Source organism: Ambystoma mexicanum, chromosome 8, assembly GCF_040938575.1.
Source record: "Ambystoma mexicanum isolate Mex_15411 chromosome 8, UKY_AmexF1_1, whole genome shotgun sequence".
Classification (NCBI taxonomy): domain Eukaryota; kingdom Metazoa; phylum Chordata; class Amphibia; order Caudata; family Ambystomatidae; genus Ambystoma; species Ambystoma mexicanum.
In genome coordinates, this window is record NC_090929.1 from 618,878,142 (window position 1) to 618,891,817 (window position 13,676).

A 13,676-nucleotide genomic window follows, 5' to 3' on the forward strand; every position below is an offset into this window, starting at 1 on the left:
ATCTTCCGACCATCGTACCTCCATAACTTTGGTAAGTGAAGCACTCTTGGCAACAGTGGATGGTTGCCTGGTGTCATGCGGCGATCTGGACCGAGAACGCCCAGAGGACACCGATTCGGTGGACCGTTCTTTGTGTGCCTCTTTCCGAGAACTCGACACGTGCGTCGAGTCTCGGTTGGACTTCGAGTGTTTAGTGGAAGTGATGTGGGTAGCGCTCGTGTCGCCGGGTGTGCTCCCCATAGCTGCCCTGCAGCAGGACAACCTTCTGAGTTCGGGGACTTGCGCTTGGCTATCTTTCGGCGTCACGTTGCCCTCGCCCTCCGATAGTACGGCGTTGCTGCCATCACTGAAGGTGCCCTCCGCTTCCATGGCCTCTCGTTGCCTGGCGTGGTGGGCCCAACGTTTGGTCGAATGGTCCTTTAGAGTCTTAGCCTTGAACCGGCTACACGCTTTGCAGTTCATCTTGGGGTGGTCCCTCGGCAAGCAGAGGTTACAGGTGGCGTGTCTGTCAACCCAAGGGTACTTGCGGTTGCACTTGGGGCAAAAATGGAAAGTGTAGAGTATGTACCACCCCCCACTCTCCCTACTTGAAGGGCCGAGGCCAGAGGCCTTCCAAGACCCAAAGTCCGTCATGCAGCTCTCGACGGTTGTTTTCTTCTCCGGGCCGGCGTCGAGCTTCGAAATTCGGTGACTCGACGTGGGAATGGAAGAAACGGGGCAATATTATACTATTTGCAAAATTATGGCTAAAAGCCAGGGAACTCCGCGAAATGCTTCCGACAAGTATGGCGGAAAAAAACAATCTGAGGGTCCTAGACGCGTGAGGGATCATGGGTACAGTGGACGTCGCACTAGGGATAGTATTACTGGCACGCTCTGTGTCGATGCCCATTTTCGAAAAACAAATTGTAATACTCCCAAGCTTTCACTAGATGTCGGCCTATGCACAGCATGTGATCTAAGCAGATTCCACAAGCCTGAGAAATCACACACACACACACACACACACACACACACACACACACACACCCACCCCCCCCCCCCCCATCGGCTGAGGTTTTTGTCTCGACTCCCTATGTGCTTGGTGTGCCTTATGCACCACCAGTAAGCTGTGCACTTCTTGGGTGCTCCCACAGCACACTGACCACACCCAGCATGCAATCTCACCCTCGCTGGATGGTGCAATGGCGCTGTCATCCCACTCGAGGTTTGTGGAGGTGATGGAGTTGAAAGAGTTGAGGGACAGGCTGTCCGACCCATGCATCGAGCTGGGCAGGCGATCTTCGAAGTCCAGCAGATACTGCGGTTTGTAGTACTCTGGCATGTACGGAGCCACATCCAGATATGGCACATCCTGAGCAACGACAAGGGACAGCAACTAGAAACAACACTTCACCAGTGATTCATCCACAGGACATAACAAAAAAGGCCTCAAGAACAGATCAGCTAGAGTATGATGCACAACACCTGACCAATAGATTCCCCCTAAACATTCCATGAACATACACTCCACCACTGACTTACCCAAAGGATCCCATGCACATAATCTGAGCAATGAACCTGCCACAGGATTCCATGCTGAATGGCTCACACTCTGAATTGCATGCTAAGCCCCTCATTACAGATGTCCTGGATGAATGGAATGCCCACAGGATCTCGGAACCAACACTTGATCAAGGGATCACCCAAACAATTACATGCACAACACCTAACCAGTGACTAACCCACAGTATCCCCCCCCACCCACACACACACACACACAACACCTCAACAAACAAATGCAGAGATCCTTGCAAATCGCCTACATGATATGGTGCACAGCTCCTCGTCAGTGGATCACCAAGTGGATCCCTTGCACAGTTCCAATCTATTGGATCAGCCACTGAATTGCTCACAAGATACAATGCAATCTGTTGCCAAGAGATCACCCATAAAATCCCATGCATAATATTGGATCAAAGGATCACCTATATCAGGGGTGCGCACCTTTGGCTATCCAGATGTTTTCGACTACAACATCCATCAGTTCTAGGCAGCATAAACAAGAGTGAGTAATCTTCGGGTTGTATTCCAATATATCAGGAGAGCCACAGCTGGAAGACCCCAGACGTACATGATTCTATGCAAACAAAGCTGCCAAAAGATCACCAAATGCTTCCCCATTCACGGCTTCTCACCATGACTGATAAAGTCCTATCCATAACACATCACCAGTGACAGACACACACACAACACACAAAAACATAGAATTCCATGCTCAATGTCCCAATAATGGCTCACCCACAGAATACATTGATTATTGCCTGATCATTGACACTCTCACATGATCCCATGCATCAGTCACCAATGGATCACCCACAAGATACCTTGCAAAACTCTAGACAATAACTCACCAAAAGTATTTATTAACTGCACAACCCCCAATTACTCACACAGATGCTGTTGTGCAAAATACCTCTTTACATGCTTAACTCAAGAGTAAATCTGTCTTATCCAGAATGTGATGAAACATTTTTTTTAAAAACACAGTACCCTCACTAATGAACCATCCACATGACCCACTATCATAGTGAACGTGTTAGCGATTCACATGTGGCTTTGGTACATGGAGTATATATCCCACAGTGTCACAAAATGCACAACGTGTTTAAATGTATGCCGAAATGAATATTTTGAGCCAACATCACAACACACACAACATAAGCTAAGAAAAATTGCACTCTTCAATCCTCCAGTTTGGACACAATCACATGACAAAGATATTCAAATTAAGTCTTTCACATTTAAAAGGATGCTGCGTTTAGATTTGTACATCATTCAGAGTTTCTGCTTGGAATCAGTGAACCTAAGAATGTCTATTTCACAGCAATAATTAGAATTCTAAAGATGTTGCTTATGCCTTAATTTTGTGATGAAATCACGCAGTGAAGTAATTAATGGATGCTTTTCTACTCTGGTGCATTTTTCTAATTTTTCTTTGAATTAATTCCTCCAGAGCCATCTATTCAACAACAAGAAGATCTAAAAGATGTGGTTACATTGTTTCCAGATGTATTTTCAGAAAAACCAGGAAGAATAAAAGGCACATACCACTATTTTAGAACACCTAAGGGAAAAGTAGTTCAATTAAAACCATATGGAATCCCGGAAGCCCGTAAACAGATAGTAGTTGAGGAAGTAAATAAAATGTTGAAAGCAAATATTATCGAGCCTTCTTTGAGCCTGTGGTCCTCCCCCATTGTATTGGTCACTAAATCTGACCAATGCTGGAGGTGTTGCATCGATTTCCATCAAGTTAATGCAATTTCCGACTTCGATGCTATCCCATGCTACGCATCGATGAACTAATTGATCATTTCAGAACCGCCACCTTTCTATCCACACAAGACTTAACAAAAGGGCACTGCCAAGTCCCAGTATATGGGCCTGATAAAGATAGCGTTTTCAACGCCCCTAGGACTGTTTTAACTCAAAGTCCTCCCTTTTTAGTTACATGGCATGCCAGCCACTTTCCAACACGTCATGGATAAAATATTGCAACCCTATTCTGATTTCTCTGGAGCTTATATTGACGATATTGTCATTTATAGTAAAACCTGGGAGGATAGTCTTTTCCATCTTTATACTATAATGAAAGTCCTCAGAGACGCCGGTCTAACTGCTAATCCATCCAAATGCAGACTAGCCCAATCAGCTGTGAAATACCTCGGCTTCTTTGTAGGGAATTGGAACATGCAGCCACAACATGAGAAAATGTAAGCCGTCCTAGATAAAACTACCCCTAAAACTAAAAGATCTCAGAGCCATCCTAGGGTTAATAGGATATTACCGTAGGTTTATCCCAACCATTTCGGACAAAACAGCTAGGCTGACAGTAACTCAAGAATGCTGATCCCCAGAAACTCCATTGGACTGACACAGATGATATTTGTTAGAACACCATAAAGCAAACCTTGTGCCAGAACCCGATCGTAAAGGTAGTAGATTTCTCTAAGAATTTCATATTGCAGACGGACGACTCCCCTACAGGGTTAAGAGCAGTCCTATCACATGTTTGCGATGGACTAGAACACCCCATCTTATTTACAAGTCGTAAACTTTTCCCATGTGAAACAAATTACTCTGTGCTGGAATTAGAGGCACTGGCCATCAAGTGGGCCATTATCTATCTTAGATACTACCTATTAGGAAGAAAGTTCACACTAGTCACGGACCATTCTCCCCTAGTTTGGATTAGCCAAAGAAAGGACTCCAACCCTCGTGTCATGCGATGGTTTTTAAACCTGCAACCCTACCATTTCACTGGGGAACACCGAAAAGGTAAAGACATGGGCAATGTAGATTTCCTTTCCCCTGTGAAACAGATGCGGCTACATAGCATGGAGGAAGGGTATGTTAGAAACCTGAAGGTGTCTCATTCGCTGGTCCCCAGGGATCCATCATCCAGGTGGCCAGGACACCGTCATCGCTATTGGGTCCAGTTCCTGGGGTTGGACCAGTGCGGGAGGATCACTTCGGGGAATGGAAGTGGAACATCGAAGGGTGAGACGCGGTACCCAGTTCCTTATGACACCTTTTCCCCATCCTACTCTGCAGGATACCTAGAAACTCAACCCCCCCTCCTTGACACAAACATTTTCTCATAGACCAATTACCATGAAAGACAACAGACTAACACCAGAGCCGTATACCTGACATGTCCCAACACAACACAAGGGTCAGCAGAGTGAGGCAATTGCCAATAATTACACACACCTGACTTCCCTTCCCTTTCCCCATAAGGATAAAAGGTGGAGCACAAAGCACACTCTGAGCAAGGCCAAATGTATGAGGAAGCAGCTATTCCAGGACGGCAGTTCAAACAGAGGAGAAAGGAGGGGAGACCTCAAAGGACGACGAAGGGGGAATTGCCCTTGCACTTTTCAACCGAGACCCACAGAGCCTCAGAGAAGGGCAGCGTAAGACCAGGAATTGCAGCTGGCGAATGGTGCAAAGGAGGTCACGGTACATGGGACCCTCCCGCACCGATAGCAAGGGCAGGGAGAGCGGCTGCCATCGTAGTACTGTCCTTGACTGCAGAGGTAGGACACGCCAATGGAGTTCGGCACAGCCGGTGAGTTGGAAAGGAACTGATAATAGACCAGACTGTGTTGAGCTCAAGATTGCAAAGAGAAACATTGTATGAAGAAAGAAGACTGAAGCACAAAGGTCTTTTGTAAGCAAAACAGGTATTCGAGTTAGAGTGGTCCGGCACCACGTGGGCCCTCCTCCGAAGGACTCTTTCTAGTGCTCGGCTCCTGAACAAGGAGAACGTGTTGAACTGAGATATCAAAGTGGTCTTGCAGCAGGTTATGTTAAAACCTGTGCATAGTTGAAAGTCTTCGGTTGTTGTAGAAACTATGAGTGGCAAGAGGCCTTTGGGGAGGCTGGCATAAGGTGTCAAAGTGGTCCTACGAGTGTCAAGCCAAACCCCTTGTACAGTCAAAAGTCTTTGGCACATTGAGGAGGCAAATATGAACCAGACAGGAATCCCTGCAAATTAGGGTGAGCAGTAATACACCCGTGAACATTGTAATGACAAGTATGAACCCGACGGAGGGATGTCCACAGTGAGTGGTTGGTCTGAGCCCGACTGAGGGAGGCTAACATTGAGAGAAGGATCAGAGCCCGGCTGAGGGGGATTCAAGAGTGACAAGTAATCACCAGACGTGAAGATTAACAGAAGGAACTTTTGTTTTGTTGTTAATGACAAACCAGGCCCTCTGAAACAAGAAACTTTGCATGAAAGAGACTTCGGCACAGAAGGTCCCGATATTGAGAAAAGGAACTGTACCCTTGTGCCAGAGAAGCCCAGGAATGTGCTGTGCTCAAGAGTCCCGCCTTGTCCCATGCTAAAAACGTGGGGAAGGGAGACTCGGGTCATAACATCCTGACTTATCATTTTGTGAACACTTTTTTCTTTTCTTGTGAACATTATCCCACAACACTTTTGTAGCATAGCGGTAAGGATTGGCAATAGTAGTTTGTTAGTATAGGCCCTGTTTATTTGACTAGACTCCACTAGAATGGTATTATTTGATGGTCGTAGCTTGCTCCCCGCTTAGGTTTAGATTAGGCGTTTATCTCACCCATTTTTACAGTTTAATAAACACCCTTGAACTGTGATCACTTGTGTCTGTCTTACTTTGATACCATGCCTTCCTTAGACTTCCCAGACGCACTGGAGCCTTGGCTGGGTTCACAAAAGAAGTCTGCCAAAGACAAAACTCAAAAAGGACCCACCCCCACCTGGAATTAAAGAAGAAGAAACTTGCAAAAGGAAAATGGCGGGGGCCATTTTGAGAAAATGGTCACTCATGGGTGCAGTACTGCAGCTGAGAAATTGGCCTGCTAGTAACATGCACATAAAGAAAAAGATCCATTGCGCCAGCCAGCTCTTTTTGCTACCAGAAGCAAGGTGAGTGTGATACACAACGCTCCCCGTACTGCCTCCAATTTGTTTTGTAAAAATCCGGCCCCAGGCCCTCTGCGCCCCCATCTCCCTCGCTTCCCCCACCCACATTCTCTTCCTGAATCACAATCCCTCCCGCCCCCCTGCCCCGATTGGTACGTTGACAGTCATAAGCAATCCTCCCAGGGCAGCCCTCTACCTGTGGAGCCCTGCGGCTAAGGGCACCAAGGCAAAGAGCGGCTCCCACAGAGGCAGCTCCATATATTGGCTGTAGAGGGTGCGCCTCTGAAACAGTACTGTTTATCACACACTTAGAAATCGCACGGACGCCGAGATAAGACTGATATATTGGTACCACACACTTGGATAACTGTTCTTGTTGCACTGTTTCACATCTGGAGGGTGCCACTGGAAACAGTGCTTTGAATTTCAACTGCCTGTCCCACACTCTAGGAGGATTGTTCTTGTTTCACTGTTCGCATCCTGAGGATTCCCTCTGCGACAGTACTGTGTTCTTGCTGGCCTGACTCCTATCCAGAAGATACCCACTGAGGTATATCTGTAATTCACTCACCTGCGCCAGCCACACTTAAAACTTGCTCTAGCTGCATCGATGCACATCTAGAAAGTGCACACTGATATTCTGTGATTTGTTCCCTCTGCCGTTCACTTAGAATTTGTTCCCGTTACATCCACTGTGACCTTACATTTTTTCCATTAGACTAACACACCTAGAAAGTTACATTGATTCTCACCTAGAATGTTCCCACCGAGCTAGCGCTGCATACCTGAAATTGCTGTTGCTTGCCCAATTCAATTCTCAAGGGTGTCCACCGTGATAGTACTGTGACCCGTAACCTGTGCCGCTAGCCTATAAAATTGTTCCTTTTAGATCAAATCACATCTATACAACTAGTAGAAAGCTGCTCTGTTTCTCATCTTGAAAATGCACCCTGAGATAGCACTGCGATTTGCTTGCTTGCAAGTGGGAACTTGCTCTGATAGTACTGCAATTTATTTGCCTGTCTCACACTCTTAGAATTTGTTCTTCTTAGATCGATTCACCCCTAGAAAGCCAATAGAAAGCTACTCCGATTCTCATCTTGAAAGTACCCCCTCAGGTGGCACTGTGATCTATTAGTCTATGCTACCGAATTAAGTTGCTCTCACTATTTCGACTTACAACTAGAAAGTCCTGCCTAAAATGGTTCCGTAATTTACTTGCCTATGTTTTAGGTGCCACTACTGTATCTAGACTTCCACCCTGCCGGTACCCTCTAGGTCCTCCCCCACTGCCTTGGTGTCCAGAAACAAGACACAGGTTGTACACCTAGGGCCTCCACATCCACTACTACTAGTTCATCAATCTCTAGGTACCGCCCTGGCCCCAGGGATTGAGTCCCCAGCTCATCCGAATCCCCCTCCCCGGCCTGCCCTGATGCCCAGCCTCCCTTCACCACACCACACCCCCAACATAACTCACCCCTCGCGGTGCTTGACACACACTAGCTCCCACCTTCACAACCCCCTTCTTCATTCCCCCCCTGATCACAACCCATGAGCCCCCTCCCCTCGTACATCAACATACCCTGACGCCGCCTGCCCACTCTCCTACCATCACCCTGCATCCAACTCCAAAATCAGAGGAGCACACTGGCGCGCCAAATACCTCCCTCCTCAAATGTTTATTCCCCATACCCCACCCTAACACACCGACTTCCACCCTTCCTCTGACATCTATTGAGAACACCCTGATACCCCTGCCCATACTCCACACCCTTTATCGAACTACCAAGTCTGAGTTGACTGATGACTCGAAGTAACAATGGAGGAAACGCATACAGAAAGAGGCCTTCCAAAGGGAATGAGAATGCGTCCCCCATGCTCCCCTGCTGGGGAAACCTGCTGGCAAACCTCTGGCACTTGGTGTTCGTCGCTGTCGCAAACAAGTCGATCTGGGGATTGCACCATCTGAGGAAAAGGTCCTTCACTAGATCCTTCCGAAGTACCCACTCTTCGCAGGAGCGAAGCTCCCTGCTCGGAGTCGGCGACCGTGTTCTTTACTCCTGCCAGATGAAAAGGAATGAGTAACATCCCCTGGGCGACTGCCCTGTGCCATAAGTCCTGCGCCTCTCTGGAAAGTAATGGGGATCTGGTGCCCCCCACACCCCCCCCCGCTACCCCATTTTTCCTATAGTAAAACATTGTGGTGGTGTTGTCCTTAAAGACCCGCACCATCTTGCCCTTGAGTGACGGCACAAACGATTTGAGGGCCCAAAACACTGCCCGTAGCTCCAGAACATTGATATGCAACGTCTTCTCCTCCGGAAGCCACATGCCTCTGGCGTGAAGACATCCGGTGTGGGCTCCCCATCCTGCCAAGGAAGCATCCATCGTGACCGTCTCCTGGTGAGGTCAAATGCGAGCGCACGCCCCACCACCTTATCACCCGACAGAACCCCTCGTTGAGAGCGATCTTGTCTTGGAAGCTTCCGGACACCTGGATCCAACAGGCGTTGAGGAACTCCTGCAGAGGGCGCATCCGCAACCTGAAGAGCCGTATCAGATATATGCATGATGACATCATGCAGAGCAGAGATTTGATGGCCCTCACCGTGGCGATCTTCAGAGCCGTTGTACCTTGCCCAGGATGGCCGCTACCCTCTCTTCCGACGGCGACGCCAGGCATGACACGGTTGAGCCAGGACCCCAGGAACAGCACATCCTGTGATGGAGTCAAGCAGGACTTTGCATAATTCACTGATGAACCCCAGATACGACAGTAGTCAAGACTGTCCTCTGCGGGTGTTCGACGGCGAGGTCTCTTGATTCGGCCCAGATGAGCCAGTCGTCCAAGTAAGGGTAGAGGTGGATGCCTTGCAGTCGCAAATGGGCCACCACCGAAGGGCACCGACTTCAGCCCAAAAGGAAGTGCCTTGAATTGGTAATGCTTCCCCCTGAACAACAAAGTGCAGAAACTTGCGGTGTCCTTTGTGAATGGGGAAGTGGAAGTATGCATCCTCCAGATCCAACAACGACAGAAAGTCTCCCTCTGCCAGCTGTCCGAGCATGTGTTAAAGAGTGACCATATGTATTTGTTTAGTCATCACAGATCGAGAATGGGCCTCAAGCCCCCGGTCTTCTTTCGCACGAGAAGTACCTTGAATGAACTCTGCGGCCGCTCTGGAACTAGCTCCATCACCCCTTTCTTTAGCATGTCCCGAACCTCCAGCAGCAGCTGAGGGATGTGCTTTTCCTGCCGGGCCAATGGTGGTATTTGGGGACACTTTCGTTGGAACTCTAGAGTGTGTCCATGGGCGAGAGCGTTCAGCACCTAACAGTCGGTGGAGATGGTCTTCCACATGCTGACAAAGTTCGGCAGCTGGCCTCCCACCGGGGTACATGGGTGGGGGCCAGACATCCTGGTCGGTTCATTCTTGCTTGGAGGTCGACGGGCCGCCTTTGGGTCCCTGGCAACAACGGTGTCCTCCTCCGAAAGCCATGGTGTGGCCCCCGTTGGTTTCTTGGGCCAACGAGCGGGAGGGTTGGCGGCAAGAAGAGGAGCCCCTGCCGTAACTCTTCTAAGATAGGGGAGACTTGCCTCCTGAGGACCGAAAGGACGGTCGTCGCTGCTGTAACGTGCCTAGGGCACATGCCATCTCCGTGTCTGCCTTGATGGCTTGTAGGGACTCATCCACAGCCTTCTCAAAAAGGTTGTCTGTCAAAGAGCATGTCCAAAACCCTTGTCTGGACCTCCTGTCGAAAGTTGGTGGCCTTGAGCCAGCCACAGCGGCGAAGGCAAATGACATTGCCCATTTGGCAGAAACCCACGTCCACGAGGATCGTGGCCACCGTGATGGCGTGGTCCGACGCCACCTCACCCTCTTGTACAATCTCCAATGCCTCTGCCCGCTTATCGTCAGGGAAGAAGTCCAACAGAGGTGCAAGCTTGAACCACAGCTCCCGGTTGAAGCACGCTACGATAGCAAGGCCGTTGGCGGCCTTGATGGTCGTCGCTGCAGAGTAGATAACTCGCCTCCCCATCCCATCCAATTTCTTCCCTTCATTGTCCAGAGGGGTGGACGCTGCGGAAGACGTAGAGCCTGACGACTTCTTCTTGGCCGCTGCAGACAGAGTTCGGCAACGGTTGGGCCCACAAGCACTTGGGCGCAGAGTCCGGCACCCTGTACTTCTGTAGGCGGTCCCTCTTCGCTGGGGCCATAGAAGGGTTCTTCATGAGCGCCAGTCCGTCATCCCAAATGTCATCCAAGAGCGGGACTGAAAGGATGGTCTTCCTCTTCACCTCATGGCGCTGGTACAAGAAGCCCTCCTTCTCCTCCGGCGTGAGCTGGAAGAGCTCTGATGCCCTGGAGATTATTGCATGGAACGATCCCATCTCGTCCGGTGGAGGGGATCTGGGCGGAGGTGATGGGAGGTCCTCCATTCCGGCGGCGTCGTCCATGCCCGCTGTTGTCGCTGTGTCCCACTGCGTCTCACCTGTGGGGGGTGGCGAGAAGGAGGCGAAAGGTGGCATGGAGGCAGCTGTCATGATGCCTGCCCCCGGGAAACCGGACCAGGCCCAGCAGCCCCGGAAGCAGGCATCACACCATTTGGAGCATGCCCAAAAGCCCCAGTTAGGGGCTGTTTGGGTGCAGTCCTGGCGCCTTTGGCACCAGGCTCATAAGAACAAAGTCAGTCCTGGCGCCATAGGCGCCAGGCTCATTTATGAAAACTTACCTAAAGCAGACCATGCTGCTTATTCACCTGATGCAGACCATGCTGCATGAAGACCTAAGCCAAATGAGGCTTAGGAGGGACTATTTTAATGCAGGAACTATTTTCTTACCTGGGTGGGGCAGTGGAAGAATACTTACCTGGGACTTCTTCCAAAGCTATTTAAGCCACGCCCGGACAGCCACACGTGCTTCGCGTTATTCTGCAGTAGCAGCGTAACGCTTACCGTGCCTGCAGCAGCTTCCAGTCTTCTGCCATGCCAGTCTACACTCCAGAGCTCCTGAACCCTGCAAGGAAAACAGAAGGTAAGGTTAGAGCAAGAGTTTATTCATACTCACCTGAATCCTGCATCTTCCCGACTTGGACCTGGAAGAAAGAATCCATTAGTCGCTCTTGCCGCGCCTCCTGCAACGCCGCGCTGAACTCACCTGTTACCATTTTCAGCATTCCATCACGCTCATCTTCAGTCCGCGGCCGCTCTTCATCACCTATGGACATAAAAACAATAAGGTGAGCAACAGAGAGTTATCTAAGGCAACAAAGGCAAATATTAAGACTTACTTGAGATCACCAGGGATACTCACCTAATCTCGGGTCGGCGCAACCTTTTCCGCATATCCGCCGCACCCCGGCCCCTATGGGGAAACATTCTGCTACAGACTTATCCGGTTGCGGTAAACGCTTCAATCCACGGATCTTCCTCCAAATGGATGCCTGAAAAGGAAAAAGACCACAGATTAGAGCAAGCTTCCCTCTTTATTCCGAACAGCTTTAATAAACACTTACCTGCGCATCTCTGGTTGCCACGTGAACTCTTTCCAGATCCATAAGGGCAACCTAGGGGAATTGGACAGAGTGAATTCCAGACGTTTTGAACTCATAACTATTACCTCTACGGAGTCAACTCTGTCTGCAACTCGCCAACTTCCCACACCAGTGAGGCAACTGGTCATCTACGCGCCCCTGCACTTGAAGCAGGATGGAGAGTTCATCTTTCCAGATTATCAGGTGAGAATCTAAAGGAGTCCCAAAGTAATTCATGGGGAGAAGGTGGGGTTAAGCTTAAACATCACAGGTGGTTAATTCCCCTTTCTGCATTACAGAAGAGTATTCATACGAGCCACACAGACCAAGCTGGGTGGCCCGGTCCACTCCGTCATCTCGGCGCTCCGAGTATCGCTGGAAGAAGTAACATCAGGCCGGTCCAGATCAACGCCCCCGTGGACACCAGGTGAGCGTAACAGCAGCGGGTGCCTCTTTTCTTCTTGCACGGCAGTTCCCCGTAGTCAGCGGGGTGGTCGGTACCAGCCGGCATCCTCTTCTGTATCTCAGATACCAGTGTATGAAGGGTCGAGAGAATGTCTATTGAAAGATCTCTAGGTGGCAGCTGAGGCGTAGGTATAGGCAACTGGGGCGTAGGAGCTGGGTCAGGAGCCTCATCGTCCTGAGGCCCTCCGTCGCCTTCCTCAAAGTTATCGACGTTTCCCTCGTCACCATCGTCTTCCTGGATGGTCTGGAGGTAGACTAGTCCCTCCTCCTCAGCAGAGGAAATGTGTGCCCTGGAGGACCTAAATGCCGCCCCCCCCCCGCTTCCTTCCCATCCAGAGGGGACGGTCTCTGGGAGATGATCAGCATCCTCTTCTCCGGGGTCTTTTCAATGGGCTGGAACGCAGTCTCCCTCCAGGGAGCGAGGGACACTCTTGCCTTAGGAAGGGCGCCCTGCGGGTCCGCCCCACAGCCTTCGAAAGGGAAGCTAGCACCACCTCCACTGAAGGCGCTGCCTTCGTCTGGTGCACTTGGGCCTTCACTGTCAGGCCAGGCCCCTTATCCTGCTTGGCCTTCATGGTCGCCACGGACACCTTGTCCTGCTTGGCCTTCTCCTTAGGGGTCACGTCGGAGGCTTGGTCCCCTCTGGCCTTCTCCGCTGAGGGTAGGCCGGACCCCGTACCCCGTTTGGTCGTCTCCGGGGCCACCTTTAGCTTTCTCGGGTGATCCAACTTATTCTTGGATGAGGATCCAGAGCGTTGACTGGAAACCAATGCAACTGGGGATGTCAGGGCGGGCTTCTCGCTCCCTGGCCGCCGAGAAGCCTGCCGCAACGGCGCTCCCGACGGAAGCGGACTTGCAGTGCTTTTTCCTTTTGTTGGACCCCTGCGGGAGGGGTGCCCTGAAAGGACTTGGAAGCCCGCTCAGCTTTCCCAGATCCAGGACAGGCATGCTCCTGGGAACCACCCAGTGTAGAGGGCCTTGGCTTGCAGCCACTCCTCCAGTCGTTTATGCCCATCCTTCAACGTGCGTTTTGAGAGTTCACAGCAAAACGCACAATCCTCCTTCTTATGCGTTGGGTACAGACACTGGGAATGTTTGTCGGCCATTTAAACATTCTGCAAACCGCAGTCGGAGCTTATCTGCAAAAGGGAAGGGGAATCCTTCTCGTCCGACATGAGCCACGCGGTGTAGGCCTTTAGAACCTTCTGGAAGCTTCCACGAA

At 50.4% G+C, this 13,676-nt stretch overlaps 1 protein-coding gene across 2 annotated transcripts in view; it reads right to left on the minus strand.

The window, feature by feature from the left end:
• Window positions 1-13,676, minus strand: part of PLEKHM2 (pleckstrin homology and RUN domain containing M2) — a 775,621-nt gene that overhangs the window by 496,459 nt on the left and 265,486 nt on the right. For both annotated transcript variants that reach the window (XM_069610321.1, XM_069610320.1), the window contains exon 6: window positions 1,168-1,354. In XM_069610321.1, the coding sequence (XP_069466422.1) occupies window positions 1,168-1,354 (187 nt within the window). The remainder of the gene's footprint in view (window positions 1-1,167; window positions 1,355-13,676) is intronic.